At 39.9% G+C, this 16,696-nt stretch overlaps 4 protein-coding genes across 7 annotated transcripts; 2 read left to right on the forward strand and 2 right to left on the reverse strand.

Annotated features, from left to right (window-relative positions):
* Positions 1-395: 395 nt before the first annotated feature.
* LOC135483541 (DNA-directed RNA polymerase III subunit RPC7-like) lies at positions 396-3,226 on the reverse strand. Of its 2 annotated transcripts, none has more exons than XM_064764510.1 (6): positions 3,155-3,226; positions 2,592-2,774; positions 2,108-2,306; positions 1,606-1,736; positions 1,098-1,229; positions 396-866 (listed from the first exon to the last, which is right to left on the reverse strand). In XM_064764510.1, exons 2-6 carry the CDS (start codon positions 2,706-2,708, stop codon positions 774-776), a joined length of 672 nt encoding a protein of 223 aa, XP_064620580.1. In that variant the 5' UTR covers positions 2,709-2,774; positions 3,155-3,226; the 3' UTR covers positions 396-773. The 2 variants fall into 2 exon arrangements, with proteins under 2 accessions (XP_064620580.1, XP_064620581.1); XM_064764511.1 differs by having other exon boundaries at positions 3,089-3,219.
* Positions 3,227-3,444: 218 nt separating this feature from the next.
* Positions 3,445-8,898, forward strand: LOC135502341 (ATP-dependent Clp protease ATP-binding subunit clpX-like, mitochondrial). 3 transcript variants are annotated; one of them, XM_064795112.1, is made up of 12 exons: positions 3,445-3,486; positions 4,154-4,379; positions 4,588-4,869; positions 5,120-5,259; positions 5,420-5,585; positions 5,799-5,981; positions 6,107-6,271; positions 6,523-6,611; positions 6,832-6,996; positions 7,111-7,419; positions 7,663-7,755; positions 7,970-8,898. In XM_064795112.1, the coding sequence occupies exons 2-12, from the start codon at positions 4,307-4,309 to the stop codon at positions 8,153-8,155; spliced, it is 1,851 nt and encodes a 616-aa protein (XP_064651182.1). In that variant the 5' UTR covers positions 3,445-3,486; positions 4,154-4,306; the 3' UTR covers positions 8,156-8,898. The 3 variants fall into 3 exon arrangements, with proteins under 3 accessions (XP_064651182.1, XP_064651193.1, XP_064651201.1); XM_064795123.1 differs by having other exon boundaries at positions 3,461-3,486; positions 4,116-4,379; XM_064795131.1 differs by lacking the exon at positions 3,445-3,486 and adding an exon at positions 3,496-3,547.
* An 851-nt stretch (positions 8,899-9,749) lies between these two features.
* Positions 9,750-11,202, reverse strand: LOC135483957 (mitochondrial fission process protein 1-like). Its single transcript, XM_064765031.1, has 3 exons — positions 11,091-11,202; positions 10,699-10,826; positions 9,750-10,494 (listed from the first exon to the last, which is right to left on the reverse strand). The coding sequence occupies exons 1-3, from the start codon at positions 11,200-11,202 to the stop codon at positions 10,198-10,200; spliced, it is 537 nt and encodes a 178-aa protein (XP_064621101.1). The 3' UTR covers positions 9,750-10,197.
* A 339-nt stretch (positions 11,203-11,541) lies between these two features.
* Positions 11,542-13,955, forward strand: LOC135483542 (uncharacterized). Its single transcript, XM_064764512.1, has 3 exons — positions 11,542-11,739; positions 12,034-12,200; positions 12,490-13,955. Exons 1-3 carry the CDS (start codon positions 11,589-11,591, stop codon positions 13,726-13,728), a joined length of 1,557 nt encoding a protein of 518 aa, XP_064620582.1. The 5' UTR covers positions 11,542-11,588; the 3' UTR covers positions 13,729-13,955.
* The last annotated feature ends 2,741 nt before the right edge of the window (positions 13,956-16,696 follow it).

Here is a 16,696-nt window from a genome sequence, read left to right on the forward strand (position 1 = left end):
TGTATTGGGGCGACGAACCACCCATATTTTAAGACAAGTTAGTGCTAGCCAATGACTTCTGCATGACGGATAATGATGTATTCGGGAGCAATCCATCGCTCGAAGCGGAGACCGATCAGTGCCAGCTAGCTCTGGGGTAACAATCCATCTAAAGATGATCAAGGCGAGAGCGAAATTCACAGCACATGTAGTCATTTTTGGTACACTGCAAAGCCCACCAGGAGCCGTTCTAACCGTCTCCACGGGATGGTATTTACACATATGGAATGATTCCACTAAAGTGTACACAGAAGCTTGAATCCTCTCTTTCATTCTCCTGGTATGATGTAACGGCAAATGACGAACAAACCTTCTATTTTTGGCCAACAAATATAATTCACTAACAAGTTATTTTTACAAAAAAAGTTATTTTATTGTAAAAACATACTGGTAATAAACAACTGCCACTGGCATAGCACAGCTAACAGCAAAACCATGAAATGCACAAATAATATGCCATTAACCAAATGGAGACATTATGAATCATGCTTTTCTGTTGCACAACATAGCGCAGGGGCTTCGAGATTGAGACTATGATGGCTATAACCTTAACACCCCTTACAGGTCTATTTCCCACAACATTCACAGTCCTTACAATTCTTTTCCCCAGAGACAAAATCCTGGTAACACAGTTTAATAGCAAACTTGAGTTGTGCCCCTCATCAATTTCTCTCAATACCATTCCGCAGAATCCCCACTTTCAGATTATCAATCATATATTTTCTTCAGCAGCATCAGTAGACTGGTCCATCATCCAAGGCATCGTCCTCATCATCATTGCCATAATTCTCTCCATTATCAAAATAGTTCAGATTGTAATCGGTTTCCTGTAACAGAAAGACGAATGTATTGGCAATTAGTATTGATTAGAATGGCTGTCTAGCCTGTGATATAGAGAAAACTTTACTAATGAGAGAAATATATTGAAACTGTCCCTGCATTGTGGTTGTGACTTTGTCCTCCAAAGACCAATTTGGGATAAACACCTCGCAATCTCTATTTGAATGGTGGCAAAAGAATACTTTAACTTTGTATCCACCATCAAAACCTGAACTTACCTCTTCAAATTCTTCATCCTCTCCAAGCTCTAATTCTTCCTCTCCCTCATTCTCCTCCTCATCTTCCGACTTGGCTGCCTCGTCCTCCTCACCCGATTCATCACCCTGCTTTGCCTCCTTTTTCGCCAAGTCCTATAATAACAACCAAGACACTCCAGTTTCTAATGAACTTATAGCAGAACTAATGCTCAATAATACTTTGTGTATGAGTCAAGAGTAACTCATTTACCCAACACTTCATTTGACACCAGTTCCACAACCTGAATGAACTTTACAACAATCTTGGTCAACTGAACCTGTTCTTTCACTCTGTCTTCTGGTAAGGATAGTTCTTTAGATAGTCGGCACAGAACGAAAGTCATGCGCTGAATTGGCCTGGTGCTTGCGTCTTTTTAAAATGAACTCACACCACGACTGTCGGTCTCCCAAATCACTTGGCATCCCAGATCTCAAAACTTCACTTTGGTGGTACATTCTTCCCAAAAACAGGTTACCCACCAATACACACCTCTAAAGTTTTGTCAATCATCTTGTCAAGGACATCACCCTTCTTTGCCACGAGTTTTGGGGCAGCAACCACAGTTTTTTTGCCTACTCGTTTCTTTTTGGCAGCAAGTTCTGCGGGAAAGCGAGTCCAGTCTGGAAGACAATACAAAAGTGAAAGCACATTACAACAAAAAATGTTATGGTGTGCCCTGCACACGAAGCCTGGCTTACAAATTGCAATTTCGGGGACAAACAACTCTGGATGTGGTCCGCCATGACTGCAAATAATCAGCATCATAAATATGTGTGATCTTGTACATGTATAATATTATCATTTGAATAATAAGTTTTCAAATCATATTTTCAATCCACTCACACCTGTGTGCACGCATATGCAAAATGGACCAGTATTTACAAATTCCCATTCCCTCGTGCGTACATGCTAAATGAACAGCCGTAATGAAAAGTAATAGACATAAGAGCACAAGAACATTTTATTTGCCCAAACTAATCTGACCACTCACCTGGTTCCCACCTGATATTACTGTCTCCATTCTGGTTCAGTTGGTATTTGTCCGAATATCTTTCCACATCACGTCTCCTTTCAAGTGGCTTGATAAAGAATGGTGACTCTCTGACTGTCCCTCGGAACTCTTGCTTCAGGGCCAGGAGGTAATCTAATTCTTCTCCAGTCTTCAGAGGAGCTGGTTTGAATTGCAAGGGCTTGAAAGTAAAATACCTATGGTTATAACTCAAGGAGCATTATTATGAGTAATTGGTGCTAAAACATACGAGACTAACATGTCGCTTGATGACATAATCGTCGCCCCATCCCCCCCCCAGATGAACAGTGTTTTTTTTTTGTTCCAATATTTTTACATTTTTACAAACATTTCTTTATTCAGAGATCTTTGAACCCATCATCAAATACTGAGAAAAGGAATAGACTCCGACCTGTTGAAATTGACCTTTTGAACTGAGCAGTTTTTGACAGTTTTGGTGACTCACAGGATAAAGTGGTGGTGGCTCTTGAGAAGCTGCTGGAAGCGAATCACCCCTTCCAAAACCGAGACTCTCTATGTTGAATGAGAGACCTCTTCCACGGCCACGCCCTCTTCCGGCCATGTCAACTTCTCACCAGCATACAAAACCAGACTTTACCATCTATTTCATCCCCAAGTCACTAGTCAGCTGAAAAAAATTAAGCCTTGCAATACAACCATGACTAAAAGCTTCACAAAGACCGTAGGTGAAACATGACTGGTCAGCCCCAGAACAACAAACATTGCATTGTCGAAATTCTCTATTTTGTCAACAAAATGTATAGTACTACTACGACACCATGTATCATTGTATGTCATTATGTACACAGTTCCATACATGTCATTATGTACACAGTTCCATACATGCAACGCACAGTTCACACGACACAAATGCCATTAAAATGAAACTGCAATGGGTACTTCGAGACGCTAATGAGGGAACCGAAAAGTTCTATATTTTACATCAGTATCGACTCATATAAATAACTTCGCACTGTACACAATATAAATATGTGCAACAGTTGGTACATTTTACGGTATTTGTGAAAAATGCAGCAAAAATTTCATTTTTCGTGGCAGCCGCCATCTTGTGACCCGACGAGCAGTCATTAACTGAAATGATTACGACAGAAAAAAATCTTGCTAACCAGCATTTTTCAGACTGTAATTGATATTTCGATCATAATTTAACCTAATAGACAGTTTTAATTAAAATAGTACACTTGAAACATGGCTATTGTGGATTTAAAAAGATTAAAAGAATGTAAATAATGAGTGATCCCTAGTAAAATGTGTCAAGGTCATATTTTCGCGCATGCGTGCTTGATCTAAAAACTTTGGAATCTACTTCGCTTATGAAAGTTAGTGTTTGCATCTTAAGGGAATATACGATTTTCTGCTATTTAATTATCAAAATGCAAGGTTATGATAACGTACAAATAATCTCTGAAGAGAATACTTCAGCGGCCACTTGTTTTCATGGACGTTAACACTCTCATTTAGGGTCAAATTTGCTGGGATTGCAACAAACGAAGCCAGCAGCAACGACAACGTCCAGGCCATCACATCTAGGCCTAATATGCTAGGCCTAGGGCCTAGCTCTGAATGAACTTAAAATGTCAGAGTGACATAATTCATCATCAGATGATGATGACTTGACTTGTTGTGCCGACTCTGTCTTGCATATCTGTCAGTGAAGAACCAGTCACAAGGGACACAGTACCAGCAAACTTTTTTGAACGGGTCATCCTATCCTAGTCCTATCATTATCACGATGTTCAACCAAACTTAACTTGATCTCCATTTAAGAGTAGACTCCAAATTGATGATGTGGTCCCTGAATAGGGCCTGAGGTACGAGTCTCCCCCAAATATAATGCCAAAAACTTGTTCCTCATGTTGCAGTTCCTCATGTTGGCATTGATGTTATTGTTGTTGAGGATTATTTTGAAACTTGTGGACTGGATACTTTTTCATCTAGGCTATTGCAGGTTTGTTATGAAACTTAAGTAGAACATTTTCCATCCAGATTCAGAAGCTGAAAAGAAGAAGTCCTGAAAGCCAGGACCAGGCAGCTTGCAAGAGCCAAGAGGTTGATCAACACCGTTGACAGGCAGACCAGAACTATTAACAGTCATTAGCCACAGTCCTCTGGAAATAAGAAATATCCTTATTTGCAACCATGGCAGCAGCTACCGCATATGTGCGTCCAGCTTATAGTCTACTTCACAGAGTTGGACACAGTAAAACAACAGGTATTTATACCGCTTGACTTGGCCCTGTGCTTGGGTGGAAAAGTTGGAGACAGACCATAATGAATGGAGGATTCATTTTTGATCAGATAATTCTCAGCCATTTCCAGTTGATGTGGTTGTGGTTGGTGGTTGGTGGTTGGCTGAAAGTCATGAAATCTTGTACAGAACAGTCTCACAATGTTTGCTTAATTGAACTTGCTTTTTTCAGTTCCTTGTTTATCAAAATTACGAAGGTCTGGAAGGGACACTGATCTTGGCAGTGCCATCCATCGATACTTTCTGCTGTCATCACCAGTCCCTGTTCGTCATGCCAGCACAACATCTAAAAATGGAAACAACCCGCCTCCAGGAGATTCTTTTGGTGGAAGGAAGCCACCAACCTCTGGCAAGGGTGGTGGAAGTGGAGAGAAGGACGGAGGCAAAGGAGGTGGTGGACAGTTATGTTGTCCCAAGTGTGGGGATCCCTGTACACATGTGGAAACATTTGTGTGTAAGTTTAAGACAGTCTTCTCTGATTTGATGAAACTCTTCGGCAAGGAAGATGAAGGCAGATATATCATTGTTACAGTTAGAAGTTTTTTTTTCTTTATTATTGTAAAAATGATTGTCCTTAGAAGAAAATATGCTGGCTAATTTCAGTTTCTAGACAGAACCAGGACAAGTACATGTCTTTTTGATGATTGATTTTATTCTCCCATTTTATACATTTTCATTTTTGTGCAAACCTGTTCTTTTTTCAGCCTCAACACGCTTTGTGAAATGTGAAAAGTGTAATCATTTCTTTGTTGTCCTGTCTGAAACTGATACAAAAAGGAGCTTGAAGGACAATAGGGATGAGAGACAGGGGCCAAAGAGAAAACCACCTCCACCCCCTAAGAAGGTATGTGCGTCCAGCCAATTCCATTTTAAGTGTCAAGTCATCTACATTTCATTTAACTTCCATCTGATGATGAACCACTGAGAGCAGTGTGTCGAAGATACCTGTATGCTGTTTGTACAGTTTTGTAATCTTGTTATCCTATTTCCTTTCCTTTCTTCAGATCTACGAATATTTGGATAAATTTGTTGTTGGCCAAGACTACTCTAAGAAAGTTTTATCGGTTGCGGTGTATAATCATTACAAGAGGATATATCACAATATACCTAGTGCTTACACAAGTACACTGTGTCAGCCAATACCAAACAATGCTACTTTTACCCCAAAAGGTGAGTGCCACCTGATCAGTTAAAAAACAATTTTGGATTTGACAACCAAAAATTCTCGCTCCCATGCATTTAATAGTAGTACAGGAAACGTCTCATGTAAGAAATATATTTGGAAGAAGAACTTTTATAAACATAGTAGCATGAGATCAAAAGTAGGTAATCAAGTAATGCTAGAAGTTGGGCCGTTTAACATTATATTTCCTTTGGTTTCAGAATTGCTACAAATAGCTGGCATTAGCCACGGCAGTGCCCTAGGACCGAGCAGTCTCCAGCACCCTCAGCAACAGCAGCCAACTGAAGAGGGCAATAAGAAACCAAGTGATATTTTAGATGCCACAGATCATGATTTGAAGTTGGAAAAGAGTAACATTCTTATGTTGGGACCAACTGGATCTGGTGAGTACTTGGGGAGTAATAGTTGTTTTTTCATCTGACATCAGATGACAGATGTTGTTACCATAAAGGTAATCACTTACAAATATGACTGAACTTTCAAGACTCAAATGGTCTCTATTTTTCAGGTAAAACGCTTCTTGCACAGACATTGGCCAAATGTTTGGATGTGCCCTTTGCTATCTGTGACTGTACCACCCTGACACAAGCAGGGTATGTTGGTGAAGACATTGAATCTGTGATAGCCAAACTCCTACAGGATGCTAACTACAGTGTGGAGAAGGCTCAGCAAGGTAAATCACTTAGCTAGTCTGCTATATTTACTATCCGTTGCATTAGTGGTCAGTCATCACTGACACTGTCAGCACAATGATCAATGCATTTGGCCCTATGGTCCATGTCATGTTCAATAAATAGGTCAATAACTAAGCCTGGATCAGTTGACATGGTCATCTGAGACTGATTCAGCTCTCTCAAAATCTAGGTTTTCAGTGTTGTTGCCAGTTCAAGTACCAATGCCAATGATATTCATTTCTTCCTGTAGGTATTGTGTTCTTGGATGAGGTTGATAAAATTGGTAGTGTTCCTGGGATCCATCAGTTACGTGATGTTGGCGGAGAGGGGGTTCAACAGGTAAGACTTCCTTGCCAAGCATACTGAATAGACAGTACGAAGGTTAAAGTTTAAAGTAGTTTGATAGATACCTCTACCCTTGTTGATATCAGATGATGAACTCACAATTTATACTTTTAAAAAGGAGTCATTCACCCAGTTGGCAAACACAGTTGAACGAATATTCCAAGGACTGGAAATCAACGTGATTAAAGATCAATCTTAATTTTCCTTATTACAGGGTATGTTGAAGCTCCTTGAAGGAACTGTGGTCAATGTTCCGGAAAGAAACTCAAGAAAGCTACGCGGAGAGACGGTCCAAGTGGATACAACAAATATTCTTTTTGTGGCCTCTGGAGCCTTTAACGGTCTTGATAAGATTGTCAGTCGGCGGAAACATCAAAAGGTAGGGTAATATGACTGCATTTTTGAGGCTGCAATCCATGAAACTAATCATAGAAAACAGATTTGATGTAACTGCATGAAATGATATATTGCTCATAGTCTAATATCATTTCAGTACCTTGGTTTTGGAGCCGAACAACACGAAGCACAGGGTCGTCGAGCAGCAACGGCTGCTGACAAGAAAAGTTACGAGGACGGTGAAGGTTACGAAGATGCTCAACAAGACAATGAGGAACGTGATAATCTCATTCGTAATGTTGAGGCACGAGATCTGATCGAATTCGGTATGATCCCAGAATTCGTTGGGCGGCTGCCTGTGATTGTTCCATTCCATAGCCTGACTGAAGATATGCTGATTGAGATTCTCACCAAGCCACATAATGCCCTTATACCACAGTATCAGGCGCTTATGAAGATGGATAAGGTATGTATGTCGGCCAATTGGTGACTTATAAGGCTTGGGTTACATAGGCTTCACATTGTCACGGTTCGTGTGTTACTTGTCACAAGCATGTTGATCATGTATTGACTTCGGCTTGTAAACATAAAAAAAGAAGTGTGCTCAATATGTCAAGGCTACAAGTCGTAGTCCCACTAGAAAAAGGAACATAGCCATTTAGAGACCTGTAGGAATTGCATTATAAAGATGTCTTTTGTTTATCTTTAGTGTCAACTTGAAGTGACCCCAGAGGCTCTGAGAGCGATTGCCCACCAGGCTTTAGAGAGGAAAACTGGTGCTCGAGGCTTGAGGTCCATTATGGTAAGTTTGGAGTGTAGGTCTGCTTTTATAAGTGAAGGAGATTGCTCAGATGGTGTCTTCGAGAAGCACCTTCCTCTCATGTCATTTGACCGTTGATTACATCTTTCATGTAGATGTGCATTTAAATGTGCCAGTTTTGGCATTTCTGCTGAGAGGTGAACTGATTATGTTGCTATAAACTCTCTTAGTCTGATGTTAATCATATGTTTTTCAGGAAAGCATTCTCCTCGATGCCCAGTTTGATGTTCCAGAATCAGACATTGTACTCGTCAAAGTGACAGCGGAGACTGTGAAATCGAAGGCGCCTGCAGAATATATCCGTGCATCTCCCGTTACCTTAGAAACGGAGGAATCAGACTATCAGCAGGGCGAGGGCGTGTCAGCGTCATCGTATCAATAAACTTTTATAGATCAGAAAAAACGGTGTATTTCCAGAAAATAAACAATTAATTCAAGATTTATAAACTCTTAGCATTGAATAAATTGGAAGGTACAATTTTTATCTCTGCCATTGGACACTACAAAAAAATTTCTGGGAATAGTACTAAGATTATCATCAGCTCATGACTTGACTAGTCAGTTTTGGATGTGTCAAATATCATACGGATACAACTGTTCCAGCAAATGCCCTTGGTTGTGAATAGGTGAAAATGTCTTGTAAATACTGTAAATTAATAAGGAGTTCTGTTATCTCTTGTAAGGAGAAGGTGTGTACTTCACTATGGTCGCTGGGGTACTTTTTAACAAAGGAAAGAAGAGTCCATTAATCATCTGCTTCTGTAGATTTTGTGTATCTAAAATTTGCCCTCTGATATTTTTGTAACAGATAACAGTGAAATGCGAATGCTTTTCATTGTAAAAACAAGTAAGTTAATATTTGATGGGTTTGATAAGTACCACATGTACAGTAGGTGTCAAAATAAATGTGATGTGCTTGAATGTATTAAATGGCATCAAAACCATCATTCAGAACCTAATTAGATCCTAGTCCTATAAGTGTATCGTGTTTATCTTGACACCTAGTATGAAAAATGGTTTTACATTTGCTTTTATCACCACATAATCTCCACTTTTTTCCCTTGTGTTGACAAGGTGATATTGTGATAGGTATTTTGTGCTCTGGAAATAAATGATATCAGTATACTGGGAGTATTATGTTCATTTTGTTAAAGGACCAACAGAGTTATGAAGAGAACTATTACCAAGCTGTCGGCTGCCCAGTCACCTTCCACCCTACGATGGTAGGTTTCATCATCAAATTGCACAATAAATGGGAAAATTCAAAATCTTTTTGAATTATCACACTACATGTATTCCAATTTTGATCCCAACTGGACCCAAGTGAGCCCTCGCAGTGATCAACTGTGTGAATTAATGCATGGAGGACATACTGCACAGAGGCGAGGAATGGCAACATACAAGTTAATGATGTCGGAAAGTTGTTCTCAATCACAAGACAGTGACAATACTGGCAATAAGGTTAGCACCATGCTTTCAGGGCCGACTGCCCTTTTATAACGGTGCCGATAGACATTAGTAGTCATTACAAAAGTCTTTTTTGGCATCGGAAAACATTTTGTTCCTCAACATGAAAAAAGTGACATAGGATGGACATTACATTCACATCGGATCGACATCTGCATATTGCAGGAGCCAAGAGGCAAGAGGAAAGTATGAAGTTTTTTAAAATTCCATTCTTCCTGGAGCTCCAACTGGCCACCTCTGGAGGTGTCTGCCTTTCCAGCTAAATGCTCTAAGGTGGACAACCGACGATCCTAGTGTTGCACTGGACATGATGTGACAATGCTTGATGGATATAAGCATTGGAGAGTTCTCCTAAAAACGTTCAAATGGAAGTCTTCACACACTGCATTGCGGTTTAGCTTAACTTGGTAGGGACAAAGAACAATAACATATTCAAACATTGAGAGAAGTACAGAACAAAAATTTGGGAACAATCTAGACTTTAATTTTAAAAATTTTATGATAGATAAACACGTTACAATATTTTTGCAAAACTGAACATACAAACGAACGGACTTAACTGAACAACTGGAACTATGACTATGGAAATATCACTCATTGACTCACCGGTAGCAGTGCATATAAATGAGACCTTCTCCTCATTTCCTTTCACACATAAGAATTGAATTCTTAAAAACATATCTATCTTGGAAAGAGCCCTATTTCATGGTCACCTCAAAAACCTTCCCCTAATACTATGTACAATTCTGAGATCAAATACCTTGTGGTATAATTCATGAATTGGTTTATATCTAGATATACATGTAAACCAATATCTATATCCACAACAAATACATGTACATTGCACTATGAAGAACTAGAAATACTTTGAGCAATATCAAATTACTAAAATAGCATTGAAAACTGGCAGCAGACTACACTAGACTCCTCACATTTGGTGGGGCTATCACAGTCTTTCTAGCTATCACTGCCCATGTATAATCTCCTTATGGTTTTATTCATCACAACTTCAACACCATGATCAATAGGTTTGATTATGAATGGGATGCTAGCCAGCCCTATACACGTCGTTGTCCATTTCCTTACAGTTGGAGGAAGACTGGAGGACCTCTTTAGTAGGAATGCGCTGAGAGCACATACTCGATTGATTGTGAATCCTGGAACTGCTACTGATGCAAATCCCTGCCAGATGACGGTGTCGGCTACACATTTCGTGACTTCTTTTCCTTTGCTTGAAGCATGAAATGTAGGTCTCTGAAAAAAACCACAATAACTTTATTGCATGCGCTAAAGCCAAGTCCCAAACGTTTTCGAAGTAAACTTGCTGTTCCCAATGTTGGTGCTTATAGTTTCCTTAATGAATGAACACTGCAGAGATATTCTCTGCAAAGACTCGAAGTGGCACAAGTTAAGAGTTTTTACTGACTTCGATTCAGTTGGCCAACTTTCAAATCTCACCTTTGAGGTCCAGTATCCTTCATTCACGGCATGTGCTAACACATAACCACTGGCAATGACATAGCTGAGATTTACAACAGAAACTGGGATCAAGGGTCGGAAGGATTCACCAACTTCATTGGCATAACCTGAAAGAAGAATTCACCAGTTCAATAGCGGTAGGCCTGGTGGCAGATGTTGTGTCAAGCCCTTACCTCGGCACGGACTGTGTTACAGTGTGACTGACTGAGTGACTGACAGTGCAGAGTGCTAGTGACTGGACATGCGGACAGCGACACTCATGCACTGATTGACTGAATAGTGAATTCGAGAAGTGAAGACATTTCGCTTTTCGGTCTGAAGTATGAGGATTAACAAAACAGCACTCAATCAAACGCTTTGTCGTTATCTACCTAAGTATCTTAAACTAGTGTCCTTGTAAATATCAATATGGTTTTCACACCGAGCATTAGGAGCTATTTTTAGTCGAACTTTTGAACACTCCGAGCAATCAGAGGAAGCCATAACGGGAAATTCATGAATGCTATCTAACCAGTACCAATATTTTCAACCTTGCCTTCAGGAGACTTTATTTAAAGACTTTAAAGCCACATTTTTGGTACTTTTTCTTGTTCATGATAATGTTTGACACAATACTGATAATTTAGAATCACGGGCTTACTTATAACGGATTTATACAATGGAATTAGAGATTTAGAAATAGCTGTCTGGGGTCGTGGTTGTAGGAAATGGTACTTGTCCTAAATGTTGATGACTCTGATATCTGACAGGCGGAGCCAACACGAAAAAGCGTTTTCCCACCTACATGACCTAAAACCAATAAACTTCTTATCTTATGATCTAGTCATACCCCAGTTATTTAGCATCTTTTCCAGGTAGATGATCTAGCCATGCCCAGGAAGATATCTCCTTGCAGCTTGATGCAGGTGTGCCTGCAAAGTATTGCTGGAAACATGGACAAACTGTGGTGCAAGGATTATGAGAAGAATTTTGGGGGCAAAGGCTTGGTCTTATATACTCTTGGCCCTTTTGAGTACATGGGTAAGCTTATTGAATTCTGGTTAATCATGACTGATAATCTACCACAATTGAACTTGAAATTAAAACTGGAAACTGAGAACATGGTGAAATCAGATGTTTCCGAAGCAGTTTCTGCTCAAGAGTCCATGTCCAGGATTATAAAGCATTTTGCTTGCAATGACTTTCAGGCTTTACTATACTGGTCAAGAGAGTTTCTCAATGATGATTGACCATAAAAAAAATCATTGATCTTGGCAGGAACTTCTTTACAATGACATGTTGATGCTCATGTAATGATTGACATTTTACTTACAGATAATGAAATGATTCAAGGTGTTATTGACAACTTGACCAAGAGTCAGAGACTGCGACGGATCCATCTTGATCTGTTGATCACTTCCAGACTGAGACGCCTTCACATCCAGCTTCCTCCCACCATACCAATCAGTCCTGTCATAAAAATGGTTGCATACAGATGCCAGGTCAGTGGGTAGAACCAATTACATGTTAAGAAGTTGTATAGTACTGTGTCAGTCAAAGAGGTTTTTGCTCCATTTCCAAGGTTCAATCCCTAAAATGGAATGGGACACTTAACTTCAGTTGTGATCCCCTGATTTAATGGCTCCTGCTTTTCAGAGTATGGACCAAGGCGTAATTGCCATGTTTAGCCCTGGTAACGAAAAAAGCAGTTGGCAGTACTCTTTAATGCACACATGGGATATAATTGTACCACCTTTATGCCTTAATTCAAATTGTTCTCCTAATTTTCAGCATCTGGTAGAATTGTCGCTCTTCTTGGGAAGCGGCAAGTGGAGTAGCAAGTCACAGTCAACAAAACATAGCAGTCTCTTGATGGAACTAGTCCAAGGTTTACCAAACATTACGTACCTCAACTTCAGTGAGAGTAGCTGTGGCGATGATGTCTTGGCAACAATTGCTTTGTTTTGCAAGAAAATCAAGGTTTTGAAAGTCAAGGGCTGCCCAGTAACCGATTTAGGGCTCAAGAATTTGTGTTTGGACAGTGAAAATGACAAAAAGTGCCACTATTTGCATACTTTGGATGTGACGAGGACAGCAGCAACAACCACAGGACTCGCTGAAGTAATTGACAAATTGGAAAACTTGCAGTTCTTGTACCATGATGACACTGGTTTGCCGTTGTGGCATCTCAATGGTTGGGAATACCAACAGGGAGTAGTTGAGCCAAAGAACAAGAAATATAAGTTACAGACTTTGAAGTGTCACTTCCCAGACGAGCATATCACTTTCGATGAATCCGTTGCCATGTTTGACATATTTTACAGATATTGCCCATTTTTGACAACAGTTTACTTGGTTAATCCACCAAGTAATGAAGCACTGTTGTGCTTGTCGAACTTGAGACTTAAAGATCTTACCTTAGCATGTGACAGTGGTAGTTCACTGATCACTTTTAATGGTGGCATCTGTCCACTTCTACAGAAGGTTGGTCATACTCTGGAGAAGTTGGCTTTGGGTGATATAAACCGAATAGATGTTGGTGTGATTGGGCTGCACTGTAGAAATTTGTTGCACCTTCAGCTGGATTTTTACGATCTCAGTGAAGTACACTTGGATTTTACCAGCAGTGAGACACTAGTTTGCCAAAATGACATTAAACCGTTCACAAAAATCCAGAGTATAAATTGCCGCATAGAAGGCATAAGCATTGGTGATTTCTCCTACGTCCTGCAGTCTCTCTTGTCTGGCTGTGCTAGTTTGAAGTCCCTTTCACTACATCATTTAGACTCATTCTCTGACAATTTGTTACAAGAGGTGTTACTCTGCAATAAGATGCAAGATCTTGAAGAACTGTACTTGACAAGTTGTGACAATGTCTCCGGTAATGTGATTGAAGACCTCCTCAGGAATGACAACCAGTTGTGTAAAATGGAATTGATCAACTGCAAGCATGTGTACAGGAGACATATTGAGAACATGTTGATGTACATTAAAAGGAATAAGTTTGATGTAACATTAAAGTGGTTATAGATCGGCATACCAGTACAACTGTATTCAACTGTGATTCCAACTGTATTCAGCATTTAAAGGTATCATTCCACTAGATAATGTTGGTGCTACTGTTAAATATATTATGATATTTTATCCCACTGTTATCATGACATGTATATGTTACAATTTTCCAAATGATTTAAAATTATAAACTTGTGTTTGTATCAGAAGCTTCTAGATAAGAATAAATATTCATACAGAAGATATATCATAAACTTGGTTGTATTTAGATACATCTGAAAGCCACTAGAGCAGTTCTAGAGATTGCGGTTGATTTCAGATGTCATCTTTTTCTATATTGTCAACTTTGCCCGATTCCAGTCTTCAAAGATTGAGACAGACAGAATGACACATCCAGATTCAAGATAAGAGACGTCTGCTGTACCAACTATCTGTACAGCTGACCTATCAAGATCATTTCTTAAGGATATGCTCGCACAACTGACAAAGTCACAGCTTCTAATCAATAAGATAAGACAGTGTCACATCCTCTGAATACCAAAAGAGATCTCTTCAGCCCCAAATCCTTTATAGAAAGCTGGTGAAGTAAGTGCTAGCTAGCTGGAGTGTGCTTATAGACCAATCGTCTTCACTATCACTGCTGTCTTGCATGGATTCCATTCATTCCAAATTCGTCTTTTCACGATAAAATCACAACCAGAATGCAGGGAGAACTCCACTTTGAACACTCGCCTCAGAGGCACTGCTAGATATGCCACAACCACAGAGAACAACTCCCCCATAACCACACTCCGGCGCAGTGAAAGTACTGTGGTGAGGCGGTCTTACTGACTGTGCTTGAATATTGTCTTCGCTTTGGAGAATGCCTCAAGATTTCTCTACTCAGCAGGAAAGGATAATATCAAGTTAATGAAACACTTAACGCCATCTTACACGACTTTTACTGTTTATTATAAAGAAATGTACATGCACAACTGAATTTCTACTTGAACTTCACCTTGAATTTCAATACTGGTACTTCTTTCCACTCCCAAGACCTCCAAAAGTTGCTCCTCAACAAAGAACTCGCCAAGAGAACACAGACTATCTACCATAATGCGATGCTATGCAACACTGGTGTAGTCCAAAATATTCAGTGTCATTATTTTTTGCAGTCATTGTGTCAACATGATTATCTTTTACAAAACAAGCCTTTTCAAGATTCTTCTAATGGCTTCTATCTATTGTAGCAAACATTTGCTGCTGACACATCACTTGCACCACACTTCATAATCGTCAAGAGGGTCTTGGTTTAGAGTACTGAAAATGAGAGAAAATGCATGAGGATCACATATCATATCATAGATGGAGGACACTGAAAGCGGGTGTAGTAGTCAATTTTGAGGTTTTCTATGCAGTTGCCCGATGGGGAAGTGTTTGAAATTGTCTGGTTGTTTGTAACAACTGGGCAGTTGCAACGCAATAAGTTTCATGTCAAAACTCAAGAATTTCTCCTTGTCCTACTTTGATTTATGAAGAAAAGAACATACCTTTTTTACAATCCATTCTGCATCTTCCACTGCCCTAGCTATAATCTGCCTCACTCGGTCAGGGTCAGACTCGTCAGCATGGCTTCTGTAGCTCTGAAAAAAGACAGATCCAGTGGTACTAGCAATCATAGTTGTGGTATGTTCAAAGCCCATTTTTCTTATTTTTTACCCTGCAGGAGCTATAATTGTACAACATTAGCTTGGTGACATCATCTTGATAAAATGTCCGATGCTGGAGCCATGTCAAATGAACCGATTGTGACTTTGTCTCCATCAAACATCTCTCTATATTGACTCTACTCAGTTGGGACATGTCTCATCCGGTTTTGACATCGTTCAGACCAGACTGTCACAATGGTTCAATCCATGCAGACTGGAAAGGAAACGAGCAACGAAACAATTTATCTCATTAAGTGACTTGCTCAAGGACAGAACTTGCCACTGTCTAGCAGTTCAACTCGTCAACATCAGATGGCACCACCATACGGTAAAGAAAATTCCTTCTGCTTTTGACGCTTCGTTCAGCTTACCTGCCTAACGTGGTGCCTGTAGTGGTTCTGTGTCTCCTTTGGGAGTTTCTTTATTGTACGAAGTAAGTGCCTGTACAGTTCCAAAGCATTTTTGGAGCTTGCCATTGTGTAAAACACCAAGATTGTCAAGAAGTCTTCTAAATCATTGCCATTGGTGCTGCCATTGATTGGGTTCGTGCAAAACCAGGATCGGACATGTCGGCGAAATTCCGTTTCGAGGGTGAGGGGCGGGAAATTTGAAAAGCAGCGGACAACACCAGCAACACGTGTCGATAGTTTGGGTCGTAAAATCACAGTCCAAAAGTTTCTTTACAGATAGATATATCATAGTTACCTGGCAATAATTTGTATTCATATGGTGGAAGGAGGACAGGTTACTTGTATCCCAACTGTGGAAGATCCATTCAGACCTAAGCTCTACACTTGTATCCATACTGCAGAAGATCCATTCAGACCTCAGCTCTACACTTGTATCCATACTGCAGAAGATCCATTCAGACCTTAGCTCTACACTTGTATCCACACTGCAGAAGAACCATTCAGATCTAGATCCTCTGACAACTTTCTGATTATGACTTTATCAAGAGAACATGCCTATGACATGGTCTCCTGCTTTTATCCTTTCTGTAATAGAAGAATCATTTAGATCCTGGGAAACATTTCTGTAACCTGTAACCCCAATCGGATCAAAGGGCAATGATGGCTCCAGCCAAATCATGATATCATAACTTGTATCCTCACTGCAAAAGAAAAGAACCATTCCGATCACTGTGGGCAACCCTTTTAAACCACACTGAATCTTTAACCTTCTGGGCAACCCCCTGGGGGTACTGTCATGTTTTTAAAATGATTATCTCTACTGAGGAAGAACAAGAAATACAGTTATAAACCATTTCTGGTGCTCTTTAAGCTGCTCTGTTGGGTGTT

The sequence above is a fragment of the Lineus longissimus genome, chromosome 2, assembly GCF_910592395.1.
Source record: "Lineus longissimus chromosome 2, tnLinLong1.2, whole genome shotgun sequence".
Classification (NCBI taxonomy): domain Eukaryota; kingdom Metazoa; phylum Nemertea; class Pilidiophora; order Heteronemertea; family Lineidae; genus Lineus; species Lineus longissimus.

Excerpts from the sequence above, each read along its gene's own strand:
- LOC135483541 (XM_064764510.1), bottom strand. The coding sequence starts at position 2,708 with ATGGCCGGAAGAGGGCGTGGCCGTGGAAGAGGTCTCTCATTCAACATA. Across the intron at positions 1,737-2,107 it reads TAATATCAGGTGGGAACCAG|ACTGGACTCGCTTTCCCGCA; the intron begins GTGAGTGGTCAG and ends ATTGTCTTCCAG. Across the intron at positions 1,230-1,605 it reads TGATTGACAAAACTTTAGAG|GACTTGGCGAAAAAGGAGGC; the intron begins GTGTGTATTGGT and ends TTGTTATTATAG.
- LOC135502341 (XM_064795112.1), top strand. The coding sequence starts at position 4,307 with ATGGCAGCAGCTACCGCATATGTGCGTCCAGCTTATAGTCTACTTCAC. Across the intron at positions 4,870-5,119 it reads ACATGTGGAAACATTTGTGT|CCTCAACACGCTTTGTGAAA; the intron begins GTAAGTTTAAGA and ends TTCTTTTTTCAG. Across the intron at positions 6,612-6,831 it reads GCGGAGAGGGGGTTCAACAG|GGTATGTTGAAGCTCCTTGA; the intron begins GTAAGACTTCCT and ends TCCTTATTACAG.
- LOC135483957 (XM_064765031.1), bottom strand. The coding sequence starts at position 11,202 with ATGGCTTCCTCTGATTGCTCGGAGTGTTCAAAAGTTCGACTAAAAATA. Across the intron at positions 10,827-11,090 it reads CACTAGTTTAAGATACTTAG|GTTATGCCAATGAAGTTGGT; the intron begins GTAGATAACGAC and ends TTCTTCTTTCAG. Across the intron at positions 10,495-10,698 it reads AAGGATACTGGACCTCAAAG|AGACCTACATTTCATGCTTC; the intron begins GTGAGATTTGAA and ends GGTTTTTTTCAG.
- LOC135483542 (XM_064764512.1), top strand. The coding sequence starts at position 11,589 with ATGCCCAGGAAGATATCTCCTTGCAGCTTGATGCAGGTGTGCCTGCAA. Across the intron at positions 11,740-12,033 it reads TGGCCCTTTTGAGTACATGG|ATAATGAAATGATTCAAGGT; the intron begins GTAAGCTTATTG and ends TTTTACTTACAG. Across the intron at positions 12,201-12,489 it reads TGGTTGCATACAGATGCCAG|CATCTGGTAGAATTGTCGCT; the intron begins GTCAGTGGGTAG and ends CCTAATTTTCAG.